Source organism: Gasterosteus aculeatus, chromosome 2 (genome assembly GCF_964276395.1).
Source record: "Gasterosteus aculeatus chromosome 2, fGasAcu3.hap1.1, whole genome shotgun sequence".
Lineage (NCBI taxonomy): Eukaryota > Metazoa > Chordata > Actinopteri > Perciformes > Gasterosteidae > Gasterosteus > Gasterosteus aculeatus.
Genome location: NC_135689.1, coordinates 5,157,213 through 5,180,290, shown reverse-complemented (window position 1 = coordinate 5,180,290; position 23,078 = coordinate 5,157,213). Strand labels below are relative to the sequence as shown.

The 23,078-nt window shown below is 40.6% G+C and overlaps 2 protein-coding genes and 1 long non-coding RNA gene across 3 annotated transcripts; 1 reads left to right on the top strand and 2 right to left on the bottom strand.

Annotated features, from left to right (window-relative positions):
* Positions 1-1,843: 1,843 nt before the first annotated feature.
* LOC120815503 (uncharacterized) lies at positions 1,844-4,239 on the bottom strand. Its single transcript, XR_005711743.2, has 4 exons — positions 4,201-4,239; positions 3,805-3,849; positions 2,986-3,012; positions 1,844-2,793 (listed from the first exon to the last, which is right to left on the bottom strand). It is a non-coding gene; the product is annotated as an uncharacterized LOC120815503 (long non-coding RNA).
* A 7,768-nt stretch (positions 4,240-12,007) lies between these two features.
* Positions 12,008-13,592, bottom strand: LOC144386395 (chondroitin proteoglycan 2-like). Its single transcript, XM_078087522.1, has 4 exons — positions 13,495-13,592; positions 13,279-13,323; positions 13,059-13,085; positions 12,008-12,769 (listed from the first exon to the last, which is right to left on the bottom strand). Exons 2-4 carry the CDS (start codon positions 13,301-13,303, stop codon positions 12,414-12,416), a joined length of 408 nt encoding a protein of 135 aa, XP_077943648.1. The 5' UTR covers positions 13,304-13,323; positions 13,495-13,592; the 3' UTR covers positions 12,008-12,413.
* Positions 13,593-15,712: 2,120 nt separating this feature from the next.
* On the top strand, positions 15,713-17,305 carry LOC120815502 (chondroitin proteoglycan 2-like). The gene is made up of 4 exons (XM_040170297.2): positions 15,713-15,818; positions 15,990-16,034; positions 16,228-16,254; positions 16,544-17,305. Exons 2-4 carry the CDS (start codon positions 16,010-16,012, stop codon positions 16,897-16,899), a joined length of 408 nt encoding a protein of 135 aa, XP_040026231.2. The 5' UTR covers positions 15,713-15,818; positions 15,990-16,009; the 3' UTR covers positions 16,900-17,305.
* The last annotated feature ends 5,773 nt before the right edge of the window (positions 17,306-23,078 follow it).

The window sequence follows — 23,078 nt, the reverse complement described above, 5'->3', positions numbered from 1 at the left end:
GAAAGAGACACAAGCTAAAATGGCGTATGGATGCACTGTATTCATCCATGTCACCCCAAAAAACGGTGTAAGTGATAACAGATCATAAACCAATAAAACGTTCAAATAAATGAAGAAAGTTGTTCATGGATACTTTGCTAATCAGGTATTCCATTAACACATATTATTTAACATAAGTTAAAAGAGGGATCTGAAATAATACAATATTAGTTTAACCTGCCACCACTCCAGTATGAAACAAGATCAAGTTGTAGTCATTATGAACCTTTTCAACAACACAGGAATCTGTTGAATACAATCTGGTCATTCCATCAGCCCAGATCTTGTTGTTTCTATCAAGCAAACACTCCATAATAATGGCTGAGTCTGTGTAAAATTATATTTTCTTGCGATTGTCGTGAACCACAGCATGAACAAATGCTTAACTAAAAATCACTACATTTTGTTGTCTCTGTCTGAAGCCGGCAATATACTTTTTTTACATAGAATTTAACATTGATATTATACTCTACCAAGCCAATATGTTATGGTTTGTCTTTGACCCCAAGTGCACGACACCAGACAGTTTATGTTCAGCCAAAAACACGGCGTAGTTTATTCATTCACAAGAACTCAAGAGCGTAAGGTTTCCGAGGAACAAACAAAAACTGCCTCCTTAATTGGCAGGTGAAAACAAAAGAAAAACAACTCAAAATCCCTTAGTCCATGGGCACTCATAGTTCAACGAAAAAAAGGAAAACTCACTCTTAAATAATCCAAAGGGAAAAGTCTCTCTCAGGTATCCACAGGGAAGTCTCCAAACGACGACCGATCTCTCCGGAAACAGGGCACGAACTCGCAAACAGCGTGCATTATAGAACGTACTTTGTTCTTTCAAAAAACAAATATAATGAGTTTCAGGATGTTGCAGTATCCTTTAGATTGTATCATTCTATTACAGATATATTTTGTCCTATTTCATCACATATTTTATTACCTTTTTAAATAAAGGTGTGTTCACCTTCTCACTTTTACCCGAGAAAGACTATCATTGGTTTAAACATTATAAGGTAAGCTGTGCTGTCACCTCAAAAGTATGCAATATCAATTCTGCTCCTCTGCTCCTTTGCGTCGAAAGGAGCCAGTTGAGGTGGTTTGGGCATCTGGTGAGGATGCCCCCTGGGCGCCTCCCTGGGGAGGTGTTCCAGGCACGGCCAGCTGGGAAGAGGCCCCGGGGAAGACCCAGGACTAGGTGGAGAGATTATATCTCTGCACTGGCCTGGGAACGCCTTGGGATCCCCCAGTCAGAGCTGGTAGATGTGGCCCGGGAAAGGGAAAGGGAAGTTTCATCACATGATATTTTATTACCTTTTTAAATAAAGGTGTGTTCACCTTCTCACTTTTACCCGAGAAAGACTATCATTGGTTTAAACATTATAAGGTACCTCAAAAGTATGCAATATCAATTCTTTCACGCAAAAACACAGCAAGAAAACATGTTCAATGTGTGACTCTCGCTCGCTATTCTCAGGTGATTTGTGTTTGCATGCATTTTTTCCTCCTGTGACACAATCATGACATTGGTTGTATAAAGGTATATTACGTGTTCTTTATAGTCAAACAGCGCATAGGTAAAGATAAACTAATTATACCAACATCTGTTTCATCATGGAAGATACATCTTGCAGTGGCTAAATTATCAAATAAAAATCAAGAACAAATTAATACAATGGTGTTTGATACACATATAGTTAAGTAAGTATCAGGGGAGCGAGTGGAAGGCAGGACTCAGATGCAGACTTCTCCGAAACAAGACTTTAATAGTTACTAGATCCGAAATCCAAAAGGCCAAGGGGCAAAAAAAACACAGGCATGAACCTACGGACATCCACAACAGGAGACAAGAACATGCGTGGCGAAAGACAATGACGCGACAAGTGACAACAGACACACATGGTTTAAATACACTAGGGAGGTGCAGGTGATTGGACACAGGTGGAAACTATTAGACGATCACAGGGGATGACATGACAAGGCAGGAAGTGAAGTTACCCGGGGACACAAGTGGCAGAAAATTACAAAATATAACAGGAAGTGAACCACACCGTCACAAGTAAGTATGCAACAACCATGTTCATATATGTGAATATAAAAGTAATTAGGTAGGCAGTGGAAAAACAAGAGGCACACCAGACTGATTTAGATTACCTTGAATTATAAGACAACAATTGTAAATACACGGCCAGATGTATTGACACACTTGACCGCATTTCTAAGTACAGACACTGAATGCCGGTTTAAAGGTCAAACCCGCTGCACACGACTGGATGAAAACTCTTCCTTGAATGGCACATTGGATATATTGTGTTGGGTCCGTTGGATGAGGAAAGTATCTGCCTGCCTTTCCATAACAGAGGTGTGCAAATTATTTAGTAGGTGGCTCTGGGTGGGTGTTAGTGGTGGTAGTGGGCGTGTTTGTTGTTGTCGTACGGTGAGTTGTTGTTGCAATTGTTGTGGTGGGGCGACTGGTGGTAGTCATGGGAGTCATGGTGGGAGTACTGGTTGTAGTCATGGGATCACAGATTTCATGAGATGAACTGCCTGTTACAGGTGATCCAGGATAGTAACAAGCAGTTATGGAATGCCTATACACCAAATGTTCTGGGCACTTTTGGATGTAGGTGCGTCCCCAAACACAGTTGTAATACGAGTGCTGATCATTGGGGTTGGGGTACAGCCCATCTTGTCTTCCATAACAAGGGTTTCCATGTGATGTTTTGTAAACTCGAAGATTTCTCGCAAAGCCAGGTACACCTAAAATAATCATTTTCAGATATGTATTAATTCGCTGTATAAACGTAATAAAAAGAGAATACAACAAAGATGATGGCATTGAATCGTATATATACACTTAAAACTACTAATCTACTACTTCACTTAGTTAAAGACATAATTGATTTATTAGTGATTTTGTTTATTAGGATTTTTTACATGTCATGAACTTACCCAAGCTGGCGATGATCAAACAGAGACCTTGAAAGTGACACACTTGTTAGTACTGGGTTCAAACTAAGAATAACAGGGGCCTGTGCAAAGAAGTTTTTGGTTATCTGATTTGACCTTAACAAGCGCAATCCTGCCAAGCAGCCCCATGAAGCTGGTTATCAACTTTGTAAATCAAACCAGGGTTTCTGATTTCATGATGAGCGTGTTCACTTAAAACAGGAAGTGTTTACAGCATCACAAAATTGAAAAAGTCTGTCATCAGCAGAGCGCTGCAATCCACAAACAAAAAATAAACTGTACCATCGGACAAATAAGTAGAAAGTAAAGAAGTGCTTCAGGCTGAAGTAACATTGTTTTCAATTACAAATGAGGAAATAAACGCTGGTAAAAAAAGAACCTCACTATGTTAATTAGTAAATTAACAGATATACACCATCAGCACTTCCCAATAGACCCATGTAAATACACTTAGATCTATCATGCCCTAGATGAAGCAGTGTTCTAAAAAAAATCGGTTAATTTATACATTCACACACTTCCGTTTTCTTGCCAGCTGTCTTTTTATGCATGTGTCTAGTTAAACTGTGTTACTTTTAGTCTGAATTATAACGTTCATAACTTTTTCTTAATAGTATAATATTCATGTATTATATGTTGTATAGAAAACATTCCTTTCAATTTACACAAATGAAAGGCATAAAACTAAGGAAAAATTGTTACAAAATTCCACTATCCACTAAGCAATTAGATATTGGGCAAGTTAAAGCCAAGGAGCTTGATGATGAACAATTTGAACATTTACTCCATCGGTGTGCTTACCTGCAGTTAGAGTGAGCTTCCACATTTTGACACAGTTTGGATATGCTGAAAGAGAAGCATGTGATTAATATGCAATGTGAAAAATATAAACACAATGATTTATTTGACAAATCCTCATCCTGAGCAATTCTCAACAAAGATATTTAAGGATATTCTCACATAGATTGTCCATTAATTTGTATAATGATGTGACTAGAATTTAGAGAAAAATGTACAATACAACTATGAAACACCAAATGTTTAGCTGTAGAGCAGGAAGGAGATGCTGGTGCTCAGCACAAACCACACATACAGTATCCCTGCGTTGTATACAGGTACAGTTTAGCAATGTAGACAGCACAGGAAGGAAATAAGTTAAAAGGGGATGGTTAGGATCAAAGTAAAAGGTATACTTACAAGTGGTGAAAGAAGCATACACTGTCTCTGTTGTGTCCTGTGACTGACGAATTACTTTATATGGTCGAGGAGCTGACAAGGTGTGGCAAATAAGTACAATGTAGGTCACAATTTCTTAATTGTAGACGTGCCTGAGAAAATTGGCTCGGAGGGCCAGCTAGTGAGGTTTGACCAAGATGCCTCCCTTTTGAGGTGGCGTGTCCAACTATTAACCAGACCAGGCATAGCCAAGAACGCATTGTTTGTGGCAAATTCTCTACCATCTCAATCTTGCAGCAGAATTTGATACTTGGGAAATGTTTTTCCAATCCTCTGCGTTCCAATTTTGGAGATGATTGTTGTCAAAGGCTGCCGCATGCTTCTGCGTCTTTACGCACAGTCGTGTCGACGCACTTGTTTCAATTGATGGTTGAAAAAGGCTTGCGTGTGTTGTAGAGCAATTCACATAGCATTTTGCATTGAAGCCAAACATTTCAAATTTTGTTTTGATTCGGGCACCTTCTCCCACATGTTTGCTGTGTCTCCCACATGGCTTGTGGCAAACTCCACAATGGATTTCTTTTAGTTTACCTTAAGCAGCGGCTTCCTTCTCGGCACTCTTCAGTTAAGGAAAGATTTGTGGAGTACACAGCTAATAGTTGTCTTGTCGACAGATTCTCCCACCTTATCTTTGCAGCTCCTCCAGAGAAACAGTATGTGTAATGCAACATTATGCTATGACAACAGTGTGTCTATTTAAAAATGACTTGACCACATTTGACCTTAGAATCCCTAGCCAGATGTGGAACAGTGTGTTAGGAAAATGTATTGACAGTGGTTCAAACATTTTCCAGAAAGAAAACACCCACTTTACCTGCAATTACATGAAGCAGCTGATAATAAATCACTCATAACTGTCGGATATAATGAAGATCAATTTAGACTGAACAATGCGGTCGTTAAAATTCTTCCAGCCCGGTAATTAACACATTATCAAACTCTTTTCGGCACACAAACATTACATAGACATTGATGCATTGTACAGGATCTGAAAAGTTTAAAACAAGCATCAGAATGTTAAAGAAATGTGACTTTGAATGTGTCTGGGTTGATGGTGACTGACAGTCTGGTTTGGAGTTGTTTTTTTAAGCTAAGAAGCAGAATTCAGCGTTTGCTGGTTTCCTTCATTGTTGAGTCTGGGTTTTCAGTTATATGATGAAAGTGGCTTTGTTACTTGGATAGATTGCCATGGTTACTTTTGCCGAATACCTAACCTACATCGGAACAGGTTATATTAGAGAGGAGATATTAACTTGTATAAAAGCAATGCATCCTGACCGATCCAAGTTTGTAGGGATATGGTTAATTAATATTATACAATTAGGAAGAAGATAAAGTCATAACTCAGGCTAAAAGTGATCCAGTTGAAACAGAACCATGGAAACAAGACAGCTCGCAAGAAACCCCAGAACTGCGTAAGTGTAAAATGAACTGATTTACAATATCACTGCTTCATCTAGGGTACGATAGATCTGACTCTAATTGTAAATGTTGCAAAAAGATATGTTACGGATGTATTCTTATAGCAGGAGTGAAAAAATGTAGACTTATTCTTTTAGCTGTAACTCTGGCGGTGTGACACAGGGTGGAGAGCAAACCAAAATATATATCCTCTTATCATAAATACATGTTATATATTCACTTGCGGGTGTTTGCTTCTTAAACGTCTGATGACATCAGCACCGCAGAGAGCCTTCTGTCAGGAAGACTGGACAGGCTGTGCCGTTCCCTGGTGGCCTCCTCTTTCCCTGTGGGTGCACGGCCAGCTGATTAGGGGCGAAGTCGGGTAGTACCAGCCAACCAGACCAAAATATACATCCTCTCCTATATCAACAGTTGAATCAGAGCAGTATCCCTGTGAGTCCTACAAATAGGACTATACTTCGACGAAGATGTGAAAAACAAACGTAAAACTTTAGGATTAATTAGCTAATATCAGTAACTAACTTCTTCACACAGCTGCTGAGTATGATCAAGCCATTCGATGATTAAAAGTCACTCGTATTCAGGGGCGTCCTCTCATTTGATGAGGACATCTGTGTTGACTACGTCATGTCTTTGACAACAGGAAGGAGATGTATGGGGTAGCAGATGTTTGACCATTCTGTTGTAAACCAGATGTGTTTTTGCCGACACCTACCCGGTGCTCCTGACCTTCGATTAGAGAATACACTTTAAAAATGAACCTCTATCTGAAGTTTATTTACTTGCTTCAGTATTACAGGACTCAATCTATAATAATGTAATAATGTTTTATTGTGCAGTTATTGATTTTCTTCCACCACTACGTTTCCTTGGGACTTGGCACTGGAAACTAAACTCCAGCTTTCATGAGGACAGCTACGAAGTAAATACAACAACCCCTGAAGCATTCAGCTGAAAGTTGCCAGTTGTTAGGTCTCTTGATAGAGCGAAACATGAACAGGGAAACTCAGCTCCCCTGAAAGAGACACAAGCTAAAATGGCCGTATGGATGCACTGTATTCATCCATGTCACCCCTCTTAAAAGAGGGATCTGAAATAATACAATCTTAGTTTAACCTGCCACCACTCCAGTATGAAACAAGATCAAGTTGTAGTTATTATCAACCTTTTCAACAACATAGGAATCTGTTGAATACAATCTGGTCATTCCATCAGCCCATATCTTGTTGTTTCTCTCAAACAAACACTCAATAATAATGGCTGAGTCTATTTGTGTAAAAGTCTATTTTCTTGCGATTGTCGTGACTCCCCATGGGCTCACCACCTGTGGAGGAAACCAAAGGGGTCGGGTGCGCTGCTACAAGGGTGGCAGTAACAGTGGGGGGTCTAGACGGAACAGACCTGGGCGGCAGATGCTGGCTCTGGGGACGTGGAACCTAACCTCTCTTGGGGGGAAGGAGCCGGAGCTTGTGCGGGAGGTGGAGCGTTATCCGTTGGATCTGGTGGGGCTTACCTCTACGCACAGCCTCGGCTCTGGAACCACACTCCTGGATAGGGGGTGGACTCTATTCTACTCCGGAGTGGCCCATGGTGTGAGGCGCCAGGCGGGTGTGGGGATACTCATCAGTCCTCAGAGGCTCAGAGTATTCGGCCTTTTTGGAGACCCTGAATGGAGTCCTGCATGGGGCTCCAGTAAGGGACTCCATAGTCCTACTGGGAGACTTCAATGCGCACGTGGGCGACGATGGAGATAACTGGAGAGTCGTGATTGGGAGGAATGGCCTCCCTGATCTGAACCCGAGCGGGTGTTTGTTACTGGACTTCTGTGCCAGTCACGGATTGTCCATAACAAACACCATGTTCGAACATAAGGATGTTCATAAGTCTCTGCCGTGATGGAGGCAAAGCAGCGAGTATGGGAGGAGTTCGGAGTAACTATGGAGAAGGACTTTCGGTCGGCACCAAAGTGCTTCTGGAAGACCATCTGGCACCTCAGGAGGGGGAAACGGGGAACCATCCAAGCTGTGTACAGTAAGGATGGGACCCTGTTGACCGCGACTGAGGAGGTTATCGGGCGGTGGAATGAACACTTTGAGGAACTCCTGAATCCAACTACTACGCCCTCTTTGGTAGAGGCGGAGCTGGAGGCGGAGGAGGGATCATCGTCAATTGGCCTGGTGGAGGTCACTGAGGTAGTCAAACAACTCCGCAGAGGAAAAGCCCCAGGGATTGATGAGATCCGTCCAGAGATGCTAAAAGCAATGGGTGTTGGGGGGGTGTCTTGGATGACACGCCTCTTCAACATTGCGTGGAAGTCTGGGACAGTGGCAAAAGAGTGGCAGACCGGGGTGGTGGTACCCTTCTTCATGGACAGGATATCGAGGCGTAGTCGGGGGGAGGAGGGTCTACAGTTCGGGGGGCTGCGGATCTCAATGCTGCTTTTTGCAGATGATGTGGTCCTGATGGCATCTTCCATCTGTGACCTCCAACTCTCACTGGAGCGTTTCGCAGTCGAGTGTGAAGCGGTCGGGATGAGGATTAGCACCTGTAAATCTGAGGCCATGGTTCTCAGCAGGAAACCGATGGATTGCCTACTCCAGGTAGGGAATATGTCCTTACCCCAAGTGAAGGAGTACCTCGGAGGAGAAGGAGAAGTACCTCGGGGTCTTGTTCACGAGTGAGGCGAAGATGGAGTGTGAGTTTGGCCGGCGAATCGGAGCAGCGGGGGCGGTATTGCGCTCGCTTTACCGCACCGTTGTGACGAAAAGATAGCTGAGCCAGAAGGCAAAGCTCTCAATCTACCGGTCAATCTTCGTTCCTACCCTCACCTATGGTCATGAAGGATGGGTCATGACCGAAAGAACTAGGTCACGGCTACAAGCGGCCGAAATGGGTTTCCTCAAGGAGAGTGGCTGGCGTCTCCCTTAGGGATAGGGTGAGAAGCTCAGCCATTCGCGAGGAGCTCGGAGTAGAGCCGCTGCTCCTTTGCGTCGAAAGGAGCCAGTTGAGGTGGTTTGGGCATCTGGTGAGGATGCCCCCTGGGCGCCTCCCTGGGGAGGTGTTCCAGGCACGGCCAGCTGGGAAGAGGCCCCGGGGAAGACCCAGGACTAGGTGGAGAGATTATATCTCTGCACTGGCCTGGGATCCCCCAGTCAGAGCTGGTAGATGTGGCCCGGGAAAGGGAAAGGGAAGTTTCATCACATGATATTTTATTACCTTTTTAAATAAAGGTGTGTTCACCTTCTCACTTTTACCCGAGAAAGACTATCATTGGTTTAAACATAATAATAACATATAAGGTAAGCTGTGCTGTCACCTCAAAAGTATGCAATATCAATTCTTTCACGCAAAAACACAGCAAGAAAACATGTTCAATGTGTGACTCTCGCTCGCTATTCTCAGGTGATTTGTGTTTGCCTGCATTTTTTCCTCCTGTGACACAATCATGACATTGGTTGTATAAGGGTATATTACGTGTTCTTTATAGTCACAAACCGCGCATAGGGAAAGATAAACTAATTATACCAACATCTGTTTCATCATGGAAGATACATCTTGCAGTGGCTAAATTATCAAATAAAAATCAAGAACAAATGAATACAATGGTGTTTGATACACATATAGTTAAGTAAGTATGCAACAACTATGTTCATATATGTGAATATAAAAGTAATTAGGTAGGCAGTGGAAAAACAAGAGACACACCAGACTGATTTAGATACACCTTGAATTATAAGACAACAATTGTAAATACACGGCCAGACACACTTGACCGCATTTGTAAGTACAGACACTGAATGCCGGTTTAAAGGTCAAACCCGCTGAGCACGACTGGATGAAAACTCTTCCTTGTATGGCCTATTGGATATATCGTGTTGGGTCATTTGGATGAGGAACGTATCTGCCTGCCTTTCCATAACTGATGTGTGCAAATGATTTAGTAGGTGGCTCTGGGTGGGCGTAAGTGGTGGTAGTGGGAGTCTTTGTTGCTGTCGTACGGGGAGTTGTTGTTGCAATTGTTGTGGTGGGGGGACTGGTGGTAGTCATGGGAGTCATGGTGGGAGTACTGGTTGTAGTCATGGGATCACAGATTTCATGAGATGAACTGCCTGTTACAGGTGATCCAGGATAGTAACAAGCAGTTATGGAATGCCTATACACCAAATGTTCTGGGCATTTTTGGATGTAGGTGCGTCCCCAAACACAGTTGTAATACGAGTGCTGATCATTGGGGTTGGGGTACAGCCCATCTTGTCTTCCATAACAAGGATTTCCATGCGATGTTTTGTAAACTCGAAGATTTCTCGCAAAGCCAGGTACACCTAAAATAATCATTTTCAGACATGTAAAAATTCCTGTTAAACCATAAATGCTGAAAATGTAATTACAAGAGAATACAACAAAGATGACATACTTAAAACTACTAATCCACTACTCAACTTAGTTAAAGACTTAATAGCGATCCTGTCAATTATGATTTTTACATGTCATGATTTTTCCCAAGCTGGCGATGATCAAACAGAGACCTTAAAAGTGACAAACTAATTAGTACTGGGCTTTAACAAGGATTAACAGGGCCTATACTACTAAGCAACATACCCAGGGTTTAAACAACAACATTTTCAATCCGGAGAGATTTGTTGAAATTTGAACACTGTTTTATTGTAACAGGCATAACTATTCATATTGCAATCTTGTTTGGGGCTTGGACTCTATCCTGCCGCAGGATAGACCAGAGGGCGGGATGCCGAGGCAAGATGAGGCATATCTGCCCCTTTGGAGTCCAGACACTAGTGGTGGCGCTAGAGAATAAGTTGGAAATTGGCTCAGGTAGCTCTGATGCTCGCATCTAATTAGGGAACCTCCCAGATACTTTCTGTTCGTTCACTGCATATTTTAGCAGTTTCTCTTTTTTGACCAGTCTCTAGGTACCCTGCAAGGTTGTTCATGAAAATCCAAGTGGATCAGTAGATCAACAGCTCTGAAAATCTCAAAACCAGGCTGTCAGGCACCATCAACCCAGACACATTTAATGTCACATTTCTTTAACATTCTGATGCTTGTTTTAAACTTTGGCAGATCCTGTACAATGCATCAATGTCTACTTAATGTTTGTGTGCCGAAAAGAGTTTGATAATGTGTGGAAGAATTTTACAGTTCAGTCTAAATTGATCTTCATTATATCCGACAGTTATGAGTGATTTATTATCAGCTGCTTCATGTAATTGCAGGTGAAGTGGGTGTTTTCTTTCTGGAAAATGTTTGAATCACTGTCATTACATTTTACTGACACTGTTCCGCATCTCAAAAAGGAAACTAATCTTATTGTGGTTTAAGTCATTTTCAAATAAATAGACACAATGTTGTCATGGCATAATGTTGCATTACACATACTGTATCTCTTGACCCTACAGATGTTCTAAAAGTATCTCTTAAAAGCTGTAGTTCTCTGGTGTGTAGTACCGCTAGCACTCCATCCCAAGTGAAATATGATGGTGTGGTATCACGGTGTGGTTCACGTCCTGTCTTATTTTGTAGTTTTCTGCCACTCGTGTCCCCGGGTAACTTCACTTCCTGCCTTGTCCTGTCATCCCCTGTGATCGTCTGATAGTTTCCACCTGTGTCCAATCACCTGCACCTCCCTAGTGCAGTGTTTTTCAACCTTTTTTGCGTCAAGGCACACTAAGACACAGAAAAAATCTCACGGCACACCGACAACCGGAAATGATATGAAAATCCCCAGCCTGCGATTAGTATTAGTGGTGAAAATCACCAGCCTGCGCTAACTACATCCTTTACGGAGTCTCACATTTCCGCTTTCATAGCCCGATACCGCATTATTAAAACGAAGAATGTTTACGGGAGAACGGATCAGATTTAAGAACTTTTGTCGGAAGAAATGCGTAAATATGACTGCTTATACAAGCCGTCATTGGCGGGTTGTAGAAGCGGGTTGGATTCAATCAATTCATGGTTCTGCGTTGCAGAGCAATTTGCCGCCGCAACAACAGGCAGAGTGACGTGTTTTGTTGAAGACGACCTATAGAGTCACGTCTATTTATTTATTTATCATAGACTTTATTTCCCCGTGCATCGCCACTGCTGCTTTTCATCGCGGACACCTCTCGACCGGCAAACCGCCGTCTGCGGCGATCTCCCTCCGTTATATCTTTATCCAAAAGACTATTCGTAACGTTTATCTCAACTTCCTATTGGTTAGGACTTCTGTGTGAGTGGTGCAGCAACCCTGACGTGTGAGGTGGTTAGCATAGGACTAAACTATTATGAAGAAATTATTTCCATCTCTAAAATGCTAGTGCAAAGAAAAACAATAAGTCTGATATAATTGCGGTATTTTATTGATTCATTGTATATAATTACAATATGCCACATTTGTGTCATAATGTAAGAACAATCCATTCACCAATCAACATAAACGAAAGAGAAAACACCCAGTGTGATTATACACACGACAGTTGCGAAAACCTATATCCTATACAACAACAGTGAAGTTAGGAAAATAATGTGGTATTTAGCCATTATTACATTCCTCACATCCAAAAGCATTGAAGAACACAGGAAATTGCACATTTAACAGAATTTGATTATGTCCCAATAATCTGCTCTGGGTTTGGGAGTTGTAGCCGTTTGTCCAGCTACATAGTAGTAAAAGAAGTTTGATTATTAGGGTTGGGATGTTGCCCATTTCTTCTCCCACTACATTGGCCTCCAGTATCTCTACTGGTAGTTTAACCTCTCCTGGGATAGACGCATTGATTAATGCGGCGTCTATAGACCAAATCGGCTGGGCATTGTAGGACGTAGGTTAGTCCAGCTACACAGCTGAGAAAAGAATTTCGGTCGTCACGGTTGCGGTACTGCCCATCTCGTCTTCCATGACAGGGGTTTCCAGTTTGACTACTGGGATAGTCACAGACCTTAATGGATGGGTTATACACCAAATTTGCTGGGCATTGTTGGACGCGTTTTTCTCCAGATACACAGTAGAGGAAAGAATGTTCGTCGTCAGGGTTGGGGTATTGCCCATTGGGTCTTCCATCACAGGGGTCAGTAGAGGATTTCATCGCTTCAATGCCGGGTAAACCTAAAACAGTTCGTGTTACACATGTGTTAGAAGCTCTTAGGAACCTGAAAGGGCACATATTTTCACTGATAACACACCTATATACATTTATAAATATTATAAATTATAATATATATATATTATATATATAAATTATATACATTTATAAATAGTGGTTACATTAAAGATGATTGCATTGATTCATATATATGCTGAAAACCACTTCCCATCCTTGTTTTCCAAAAATTGTTAAGTTCATTTATCTAACAGTGACACTGTTGATTGTGAACTATACATGTTATAAACTTACCCAAGCTGGCGATGATCAAACAGAGAGCTGGAAAGTGACACACTTGTTAGTATGGGGTTTAAACTAAGCTCAAGAGGGGCCTGTACCAGCAAGCAGTTCAACAACGAGCAGTTCAAGTTTTTGCTTCTCTGATTTAACCTTAACAATCAAAATCCCGCCAAGCAGCCCCACGAAGCTGGTTATCAACTTTGTAAAGCAAATATTTAATCAGTGTGCTTACCAGCAGTTAGAGTGAGCTTGCACATTTTGAGACTGTGTAGATGCACTGAAAGAGAAGCATTTGATTAATTTGCAGCGTGAACATTTTTTTTAAGAGACATTCACCAGACTTAGTAGACAGTATTCCTGCATATTAAAAAAAGTAATGTATACAGAGCATCAGAAATTAAATACGTTAAAAGTGGATGGTTGGGATGAAAGTAAAAGGTATACTTACAAGTGGAGAAAGAAGCATACACTGTCTCTGATGTGTCAAGTGACTGACAGATGACTTGCAGCGATGCTTTATATGGTCGAGGAGAAGACGGGGTGTGGCAAATATGTTGGTCACAATTTTTAGATTATGCAGCTGTACAAAAGCCAATTATACAGGAATCTTTTTGAAAGAGACACCCAACTAAGTTAGCAATTATGGCCAGCTCTGGTTTGGCATCTGTGTGCCTCCTAGATACCTCCCTTTTTGAATTTTTCTTTGCGTGTTCAACTAATGAGAAACAACAGAAATTGAGACCCATCAGACCAGGCAACGTTTTTCCACTCTTATAACCAGGGTTCATACACATTTCGACCAATGGATTTCCATGACTTCTCTTTCCAAACTACTTAAGAAATAAAAGTAAAAGTAATGTAAGGGAAAAGGTCCATTAAGGACAGACTTGTGTCCTTAATGCACTTTTAACCTCTGCCTTTAATTAAACAATTTAAATAAGCTTTTAATTTATAATTTTATTTGCTGTTTTTAATTGTCACTTTATTGTATGAAATGTTATGATGTGAAGCACTTTGAGTCTGCCTTGCCTTGCCTAAAAGACTAACAAATTGTAGCACATAAATTGTACTTATAACGCCACTTATCTATAGCAAATTGTAAATTGGCTTATTTGAGGAAATTGCACTTTCCTGTTTCTTGCTCTTCTGAGTTTGTACCCTATGGTTGAATGCACTTATTGTAAGTCGCTTTGGATAAAAGCGTCAGCTAAATGACATGCAATGCAACGTAATGTGATGTGATAATGGTGGGAAACATTGATCTGGCAGCGGGTGGTTATCAAAACATTGGCCAAATAACCCGTTTTCCCAGGCTATGTGAGCAAATACAGAATCCCTTTGTGTTCATTTCTAAAGCCTTGCATTAAGACATGCATCACTTTATTGAAGACTGCGGTACTTGTAAGTCGCTGTGTTGTGCCAGATTCTCAATAAAGTAAGAAAAAAACATTTACGGCAACCCATGGTCATGAAGAAACTCATTAAACGTCACATGGAATTTGTATGTCGCTAAATACCCAACTGAGATTGGCTTGTGCTGTTCAGAAAAAGGAACCTTCCACCGACCACTTTTCGCACCCGGCGTCACTCTGATTTGTGTCATCTGCAGGTGCATCGCGGAGAAAACCAATAGGGTGTCTGAATAGTATATGTTTATACTTCTCATACAATCACAATGAAATTCACTTTATCCGTATGGCGCGATTTTTCTGGTTAGGTTTTTTTTGTGTGTGTTTTTGAATGACGACAAGCTGGAATGAAAACAAGCCAAAATGAAATTAGGCTATTTTTAAAATGTAAGGAGTAGAAAATATAGATATTTGCGTGAAAGTGTAAGGAGTAAAAGTAAAAAGTCATCTGAAAAACGAATACTAACCCAAATTTCTACTTAAGTAAGGTAACAAAGTATTTGTACTTAGTTACGTGACACCTCTGCACAACACATACAGCCACTACAACTACCACAACATCTGCCATCTGTCTGAATGACTGCTTTCTTGGCAAGGTCGATGGGCCTTACGTCAACCCTGATGACCCAGGAAGTCTTACAACTGGGCCCACACCCGTAGTTAATTATTGAAATTGGGTGTGTTCTTGTTTGGGAACTTTTTAATCACTGTTTAATTATACATTCTTCATTTTCAAGGCAAGGCAAGTTTATTTGTATAGCGCTTTTCATACACAAGGCAGTCTCAAAGTGCTTCACATCATAACAAGTGAAATAAAATGCAGGAATTAAAAGAAAATTAAAAACAGCAAATAAAATTATAAATTAAAAGCTTATTTAAATTGTTTAATTAAAGGCAGAGGTTAAAAGTGCATTAAGGACACAAGTCTGTCCTTAATGGACCTTTTCCCTTACATTACTTTTACTTTTATTTCTTAAGTAGTTTGGAAAGAGAAGTCATGGAAATCCATTGGTCGAAATGTGTATGAACCCTGGTTATAAGAGTGGAAAAACGTTGCCTGGTCTGATGGGTCTCAATTTCTGTTGTTTCTCATTAGTTGAACACGCAAAGAAAAATTCAAAAAGGGAGGTATCTAGGAGGCACACAGATGCCAAACCAGAGCTGGCCATAATTGCTAACTTAGTTGGGTGTCTCTTTCAAAAAGATTCCTGTATAATTGGCTTTTGTACAGCTGCATAATCTAAAAATTGTGACCAACATATTTGCCACACCTTGTCTTCTCCTCGACCATATAAAGCATCGCTGCAAGTCATCTGTCAGTCACTTGACACATCAGAGACAGTGTATGCTTCTTTCTCCACTTGTAAGTATACCTTTTACTTTCATCCCAACCATCCACTTTTAACGTATTTAATTTCTGATGCTCTGTATACATTACTTTTTTTAATATGCAGGAATACTGTCTACTAAGTCTGGTGAATGTCTCTTAAAAAAAATGTTCACGCTGCAAATTAATCAAATGCTTCTCTTTCAGTGCATCTACACAGTCTCAAAATGTGCAAGCTCACTCTAACTGCTGGTAAGCACACTGATTAAATATTTGCTTTACAAAGTTGATAACCAGCTTCGTGGGGCTGCTTGGCGGGATTTTGATTGTTAAGGTTAAATCAGAGAAGCAAAAACTTGAACTGCTCGTTGTTGAACTGCTTGCTGGTACAGGCCCCTCTTGAGCTTAGTTTAAACCCCATACTAACAAGTGTGTCACTTTCCAGCTCTCTGTTTGATCATCGCCAGCTTGGGTAAGTTTATAACATGTATAGTTCACAATCAACAGTGTCACTGTTAGATAAATGAACTTAACAATTTTTGGAAAACAAGGATGGGAAGTGGTTTTCAGCATATATATGAATCAATGCAATCATCTTTAATGTAACCACTATTTATAAATGTATATAATTTATATATATAATATATATATATTATAATTTATAATATTTATAAATGTATATAGGTGTGTTATCAGTGAAAATATGTGCCCTTTCAGGTTCCTAAGAGCTTCTAACACATGTGTAACACGAACTGTTTTAGGTTTACCCGGCATTGAAGCGATGAAATCCTCTACTGACCCCTGTGATGGAAGACCCAATGGGCAATACCCCAACCCTGACGACGAACATTCTTTCCTCTACTGTGTATCTGGAGAAAAACGCGTCCAACAATGCCCAGCAAATTTGGTGTATAACCCATCCATTAAGGTCTGTGACTATCCCAGTAGTCAAACTGGAAACCCCTGTCATGGAAGACGAGATGGGCAGTACCGCAACCGTGACGACCGAAATTCTTTTCTCAGCTGTGTAGCTGGACTAACCTACGTCCTGCAATGCCCAGCCGATTTGGTCTATAGACGCCGCATTAATCAATGCGTCTATCCCAGGAGAGGTTAAACTACCAGTAGAGATACTGGAGGCCAATGTAGTGGGAGAAGAAATGGGCAATATCCCAACCCTAATAATCAAACTTCTTTTACTACTATGTAGCTGGACAAACGGCTACAACTCCCAAACCCAGAGCAGATTATTGGGACATAATCAAATTCTGTTAAATGTGCAATTTCCTGTGTTCTTCAATGCTTTTGGATGTGAGGAATGTAATAATGGCTAAATACCACATTATTTTCCTAACTTCACTGTTGTTGTATAGGATATAGGTTTTCGCAACTGTCGTGTGTATAATCACACTGGGTGTTTTCTCTTTCGTTTATGTTGATTGGTGAATGGATTGTTCTTACATTATGACACAAATGTGGCATATTGTAATTATATACAATGAATCAATAAAATACCGCAATTATATCAGACTTATTGTTTTTCTTTGCACTAGCATTTTAGAGATGGAAATAATTTCTTCATAATAGTTTAGTTTAGTCCTATGCTAACCACCTCACACATCAGGGCTGCTGCACCACTCACACAGAAGTCCCAACCAATAGGAAGTTGAGATAAACGTTACGAATAGTCTTTTGGATGAAGATATAACCCGCTGTTGGGCTCATCCTTTGCAATCATCCCCAAATCATGGTGGAACCAGCAAAGCAAAGCAAAGCAGCGGACAGCTGGCAATTCAACTTCCCATTTAATAACACTGATCACTGAAAACAATCATGATAAAATTGTCAATTATCAGGCAATAGAAATGTGTTTTCCCACTGTGTGACAAGTGTGAGTAGATCAGTCACATTTTGGGTCAATTTGAGCATTTTAGAGCGTGACTTGTTTGCTTGCTAACTTGCTAAATCTACCATGCTGATGTTGAATGTCTGGAGAACAAAAACTACAGCACCTGGTTGGTGTCCAGTGGCTGTGGTGGGTCTGTGGATCCTTTTACCGTCTTCTCCCTGCTACCTCATCAAGAGGAGAGCGGGCAAGCAAGACATCCTCCACGGAGATCCTGTCTGCTGTTGCTAAATTACTAAAAACAAACTAGCTAACTCTGTAAACCTCCCAGACTTGTTATTAGGGATTTGATCATTTTCTACGTCTAATGCAGTTTTATTTTTATTTTTTTGCCGCGGCACACTGGTGTGCCTCGAGAGGCTGTCAGGTGTGCCGTGAAAAAAAAATATTTTTTTACATACTGTCACTTCATTGATGGAAAAAAAAAGAAGAGCCAACTTGTGTGCGTGTGTCGTCCCGCTGTTGGTGGTATGAAGGCTCAATAGTCCCCTCTGCCTGTGGGTGGCGGTACGCAGCGTAATTAATAGGCAGATTTGCTGAGGCGACAATTTAAAAAAGTGAGATTTAAGGCTGGCGCATGCTTCTGCGTTTGCGTCATTGCGTCAATCACTCAATTGTGATTGGCTGTTGGTCTCCAATCACAACGCTTCCTAAAGAAGACGAAAAAAAGTGATATTAGAAGTCCGGCTAGCCACCATCAGACATGACCGAAGCAAATGATGAGAACAGCAACAAGTGTTTTAATCCAGGCCATTAGCATTTAGCACATTTAGCACAAACTTCAACAACTCGCTGCGCTTCCGCGATGCTGTAGGTAGTTCTACTAGCGTTGTGATTGGAGACCAACAGTCAATCACAATTGACCTTCTTTAATTCTCTGATTGGTTGGTTTTGTGGCACAAATGTAACGCTGCTGCAAGTCGAGCGAGCGCGTGAGTGAAACGTTGAGGGAGCGCGTGAGTGAAACGTTGAGGGAGCGCGTTGAGGGAGCGCGTGAGTGAAACGTTGAGGGAGCGCGTGAGTGAAACGTTGAGCGAGCGCAGCGTGAAGAGGTGGAGCGAGCGCAGCAACGGCTGCCTGCGCGCAGAAAACGAGTTTGTGGAGAGGGCACCTGAGTAAACTGCGCGCACGGAATATGTTTTTCTTTGCTTAAAATATAGTTCTCTGTGCTCAACTTAAAATTACGCGCTCAGGATTGTGGCACAACTATAACGCCATATACAACCCGCCAATGACGGCTTGTATAAGCGGTCATATTTACGCATTTCTTCCGACAAAAGTTCTTAAATCTGCTCCGTTCTCTCGTAAACATTATTCGTTTTAATAATGGCGGTATCGGGCTATGAAAGCGGAGATGTGAGACTCCGTAAATGATGTAGTTAGCGGACCAATCGCAGCCTGGTGCGCTGCGGGAGGCTTGCGTTGCTAAAAAAATGTCTCGACACACGCAAGGACGCAAGGAGGTGTGAAAAGACACGCAAGGGGGGCTTGGGTCTGCGTCGCTCTGAAAACGCAGAAGCATAAACTAGGCTTAAGAGATACCTGGGCATAAAGCCTGTGCCATCTTGGCATTAGGATGATGTTATGTTTAATAAAACACAACAAATAGAACACGTGTTTCCCTGATTTCTTAGAGTATATTATGCTCATGCTGAAACTGTTTGGGATTGATTTTCATATCATTTCCGGTTGTTGGTGTGTCGTGAGATTTTTTTCTGTGTTTTAAGTGTGCTTTGACGCAAGAAAGGTTGATAAACACTGGTCTAATGGACTCTCTTCGCGCAAGAAGCAAAGTGAAAATAATTCATATGCAAATGATCAGATGATCATGCCAAAAAGATAACTCCTTCATTATTAGTGCATTGAGATGTGGTGATTTGGATTTTCCAACAAATATTTTAATGCAGAAAACACAGATTTAGACTGCATTAACAGCATTTCTTATTAATCACCGAGGCATTGTGATGTATATATTCATCATTATGTGTACAGTGGATTTTAATATTAAAGTTAATATAAATCGATACATTGTTTTTCACTGTCGCCAGAGCTGTAGACAAAAGATCGTAATTAAATTGACAGGCATTACATAAATACTTGGTTTATTAACCTGTAACCGTAAGGTTCCTTGAATGAACCATTGTTAATGTCCCACTGACTGAGCACTAAGCCTCTTTATTGTTCAAAATGAAGATGTATTTGGATGCTGCACTATACCAATATTTTAAGGTTCCTTCATATGTCACCACAAAAGGGCCATATGGATTACATTTGTGTTAACTTGACACATGTCCTTCACTTATTCTTAATTTGTGAACTATTAATGAAACACAACAATATGATTTTATATGTCCAAGATTTCCATGTTTAGGATTCTTAAAAAGCTGTGATATGTGTAAATTATAAATAATCGTTCAAATATATCAAGATGTCTTTAAGCTTTTGGGTTATTGAAGTAGTAAAAAAGTATGTAAAGTGAAATAGTCTTTAAGTCAAGTACTTACACACCCAACGGGTCGATGTATTTTGTAATAGCTATAGAAATTCACAATGTATTATTCTGCTGAATAATATATGAGCCTCCTCTAAAACCGAATGAATAGCTGACACGCCTCATAAGAGCCTTTATTATATAAAGCCATACTTTTCTGAAAATACCAGCAAACCACCTGTATCATTAGTGTCATGGGAAAGTACAAAAACACAAATATTGTTTCCGTTGGGATATCATTGGACTAACATAAAGATGTTAGTCCAATAGAAGAAGATGCATAATAAAGTATAATAATATAACAATAAAAATGATTATGAATGACAAAGTATAACATGGTGCCTGAGTGAGGGTGCCGATTCACTTTGTTACACTTCACTTGCTACTGTTCTTTTCAGAAACTTGACAAGTGTGCAGAAAATACACTGACACACCCCCTAGTGGTGAGATGGTGACATCTGCTGGACTCTTTCAATTTTACATACATTAGAATAGAAATAATGGCAAAAATTGTGATTTTATTGAAACAGGATCCAATTTTCATCAACTCTTTTTTACAAAGGTATCTAGAAAGATGAAGGATAATAAAAATAGACAATATTCTTTTTTGACAGTTTGGAAGGAGGAGGGAGGATTCCGTGTGGTCTGCTGGTATGCTCCTTTCGGATTTGGTCCTGTATTATTGGCTGCTAAATAACTAGGTCAGCTCACTAGAGTTTAATGTTAACTTACTATGTAGTGGACTAATGATAAAAGCAGTACTTATTTGTACGACGCACAGGGAAGGGATACTGCTCTGATTCAACTCGTGATAAGTGGGAGAAGTTCTCCTTAAGAGATTTAGGGTAACGACAGTAACACATGGTAAATTTGCCGTTAAAGGTGAGGTGATGGCCGTGTTCCAGGTGATGTTTTGGATGGATGATTAAATGGTCAAAGTCAGCGAAGAAAAGTCTGCACACTGTTAATTACTAAAAAACATGTGGAGGAATGCATTTTTTAATGCTCTCTGATCTACCCGCATGGTCTTCATCGACGGTTCAATGTTCAACCGACTAGAAGACCAGGGATTGAAGTGGAAAAAAAGTGTTACTTTGGAGCTTGTATCGGCTTGTTTCTTGCAATTCATTGTTTGTTTATTAATTATCTTACCATGTCATAAATTGTCATTCATAATAAGTTTTAGGTTAAATGGCTAGGAGTAGCACATCAAAGTGTAAAACTTTTGCATTTCCCTATGCCAATAGGTGACGATATAATCTTTTGAGAATCACTGCATGGGAATACTTTAAGGCCTACACTAGCATCATGAATACGAAATTATGGCCAGAAATAAGAATGTTCCTTGGAGTTATATCATTTTACTTTTTTAAGAAAATCGACCGAAAATGACCAAAATGGATGCCAGGCCACGCCCAGGTACTTGCACGATGATTTTGATGTGATTATGATCACTTTTAACCACACAGGTGTCAAGATCATTCAGCCCGAATTTGGAATTGATCGGGTTTAAGCTCGTCGTTTAGGGAGTTCGTTTGTAAATCCAAAAAAGCACATTTTCAGCAAATGAGTGCAGCGCCCCCTAAAGTTCAAATATTCTGAAGAAATTGGGGTATATTCAGGAACTCAATGTGAACCAAGAGATTACTTTTGAGGTTATAGGTCATTGGTCACCAAACTAAGGCCCGCGGGCCAACTCAGGCCCGCGGGCCCCCTTTGACTGGCCCCCCAGCCCCTTTACCCCCCACTACTTGAACCGGCCCAATGAGGCAATCCCCAAAAGTCGTCATTGCCTATTTTTTTAAATTGCTTTTTGGAAAATAATAACATGTCTGCATCTGGTACTTCGTTTGATTTTTTCAGTTAAAAATGTATATTTATAAAATGAAGTACATTTGCCGAATTTTCGTCACCCGACATGCTCGAGATCAAGCAATGACAGACAACGCACGTGCATATAACTGTCAGTTTTCAGGATCGGACAGTGATGACAGTGTTGGGCAAGTTACTTCCAAAATGTAATTGTACTGTGACTCGCGGACTTTTTTTCCCTCTGTGCCGAAATGTTACGCGGTGTTGGTGAATTCTTAAAAAAATAAAAAATTGCGCAGGACTTCACTGTGAGCGGACTGTTTAGAGACAATGTGACCGTCATGTAACGTTAAAGTTATCTGCTACTGTAGCAGAGCTGCAAGTTTAACTGAAAGAACGAGCAGAGAGAGAGAAAGACAGTCGCGTGCGTGCACTCTCTCTCTTCGGAGCCTTCACCATCTCCAAACTAAGCGCTGTCTTTCTCTCTTTCCCTCTTTCCCTCGCACATATTAATCAAAATAGTAAGGGAAATGTGCCGAAAAGTCATGGAAAAGTATTGGTTAAAATGTGTATGAACCCTGAATGTGGTGCTTCTTGTGTTCAATCTGTCATCCCTCCATGCCAGGGCTCCATAAGGCACCCTGAAGTGAGGAGAGGAGATTGCTGTTGCTGACCCCATCCCAAAGACAATTCATCAACAAGTGCAAATCCAGCTCACCTACATATACTACTGATTTTGATTCCCATTATTTTGTATTATGGTTGTGCTTTTGTTTTGAGCCTACTGCTCATTTCATTTTCACCTTGACCTAAAAAATGTTTACTGAACATGCTCACCTGGATAGGCATAAGAGCTGGCTCATGTTAATATAATTTCAATGTTTTTTTAATTAATACATTTTTATAGGCCTATTTATTTGACCTTTATTAGTGCTGCACACAATTATTAATATCAACAGGCCTACCTATAATTTATAATTTTTCACTCACCTTTGCCAGTGTCAATCACCTCAACTAGGGAGATGTTTCTTACCTTGACAGCTTTGATGTTATTTTTATTTGAAAATAAATTAATGGAATATCTGTG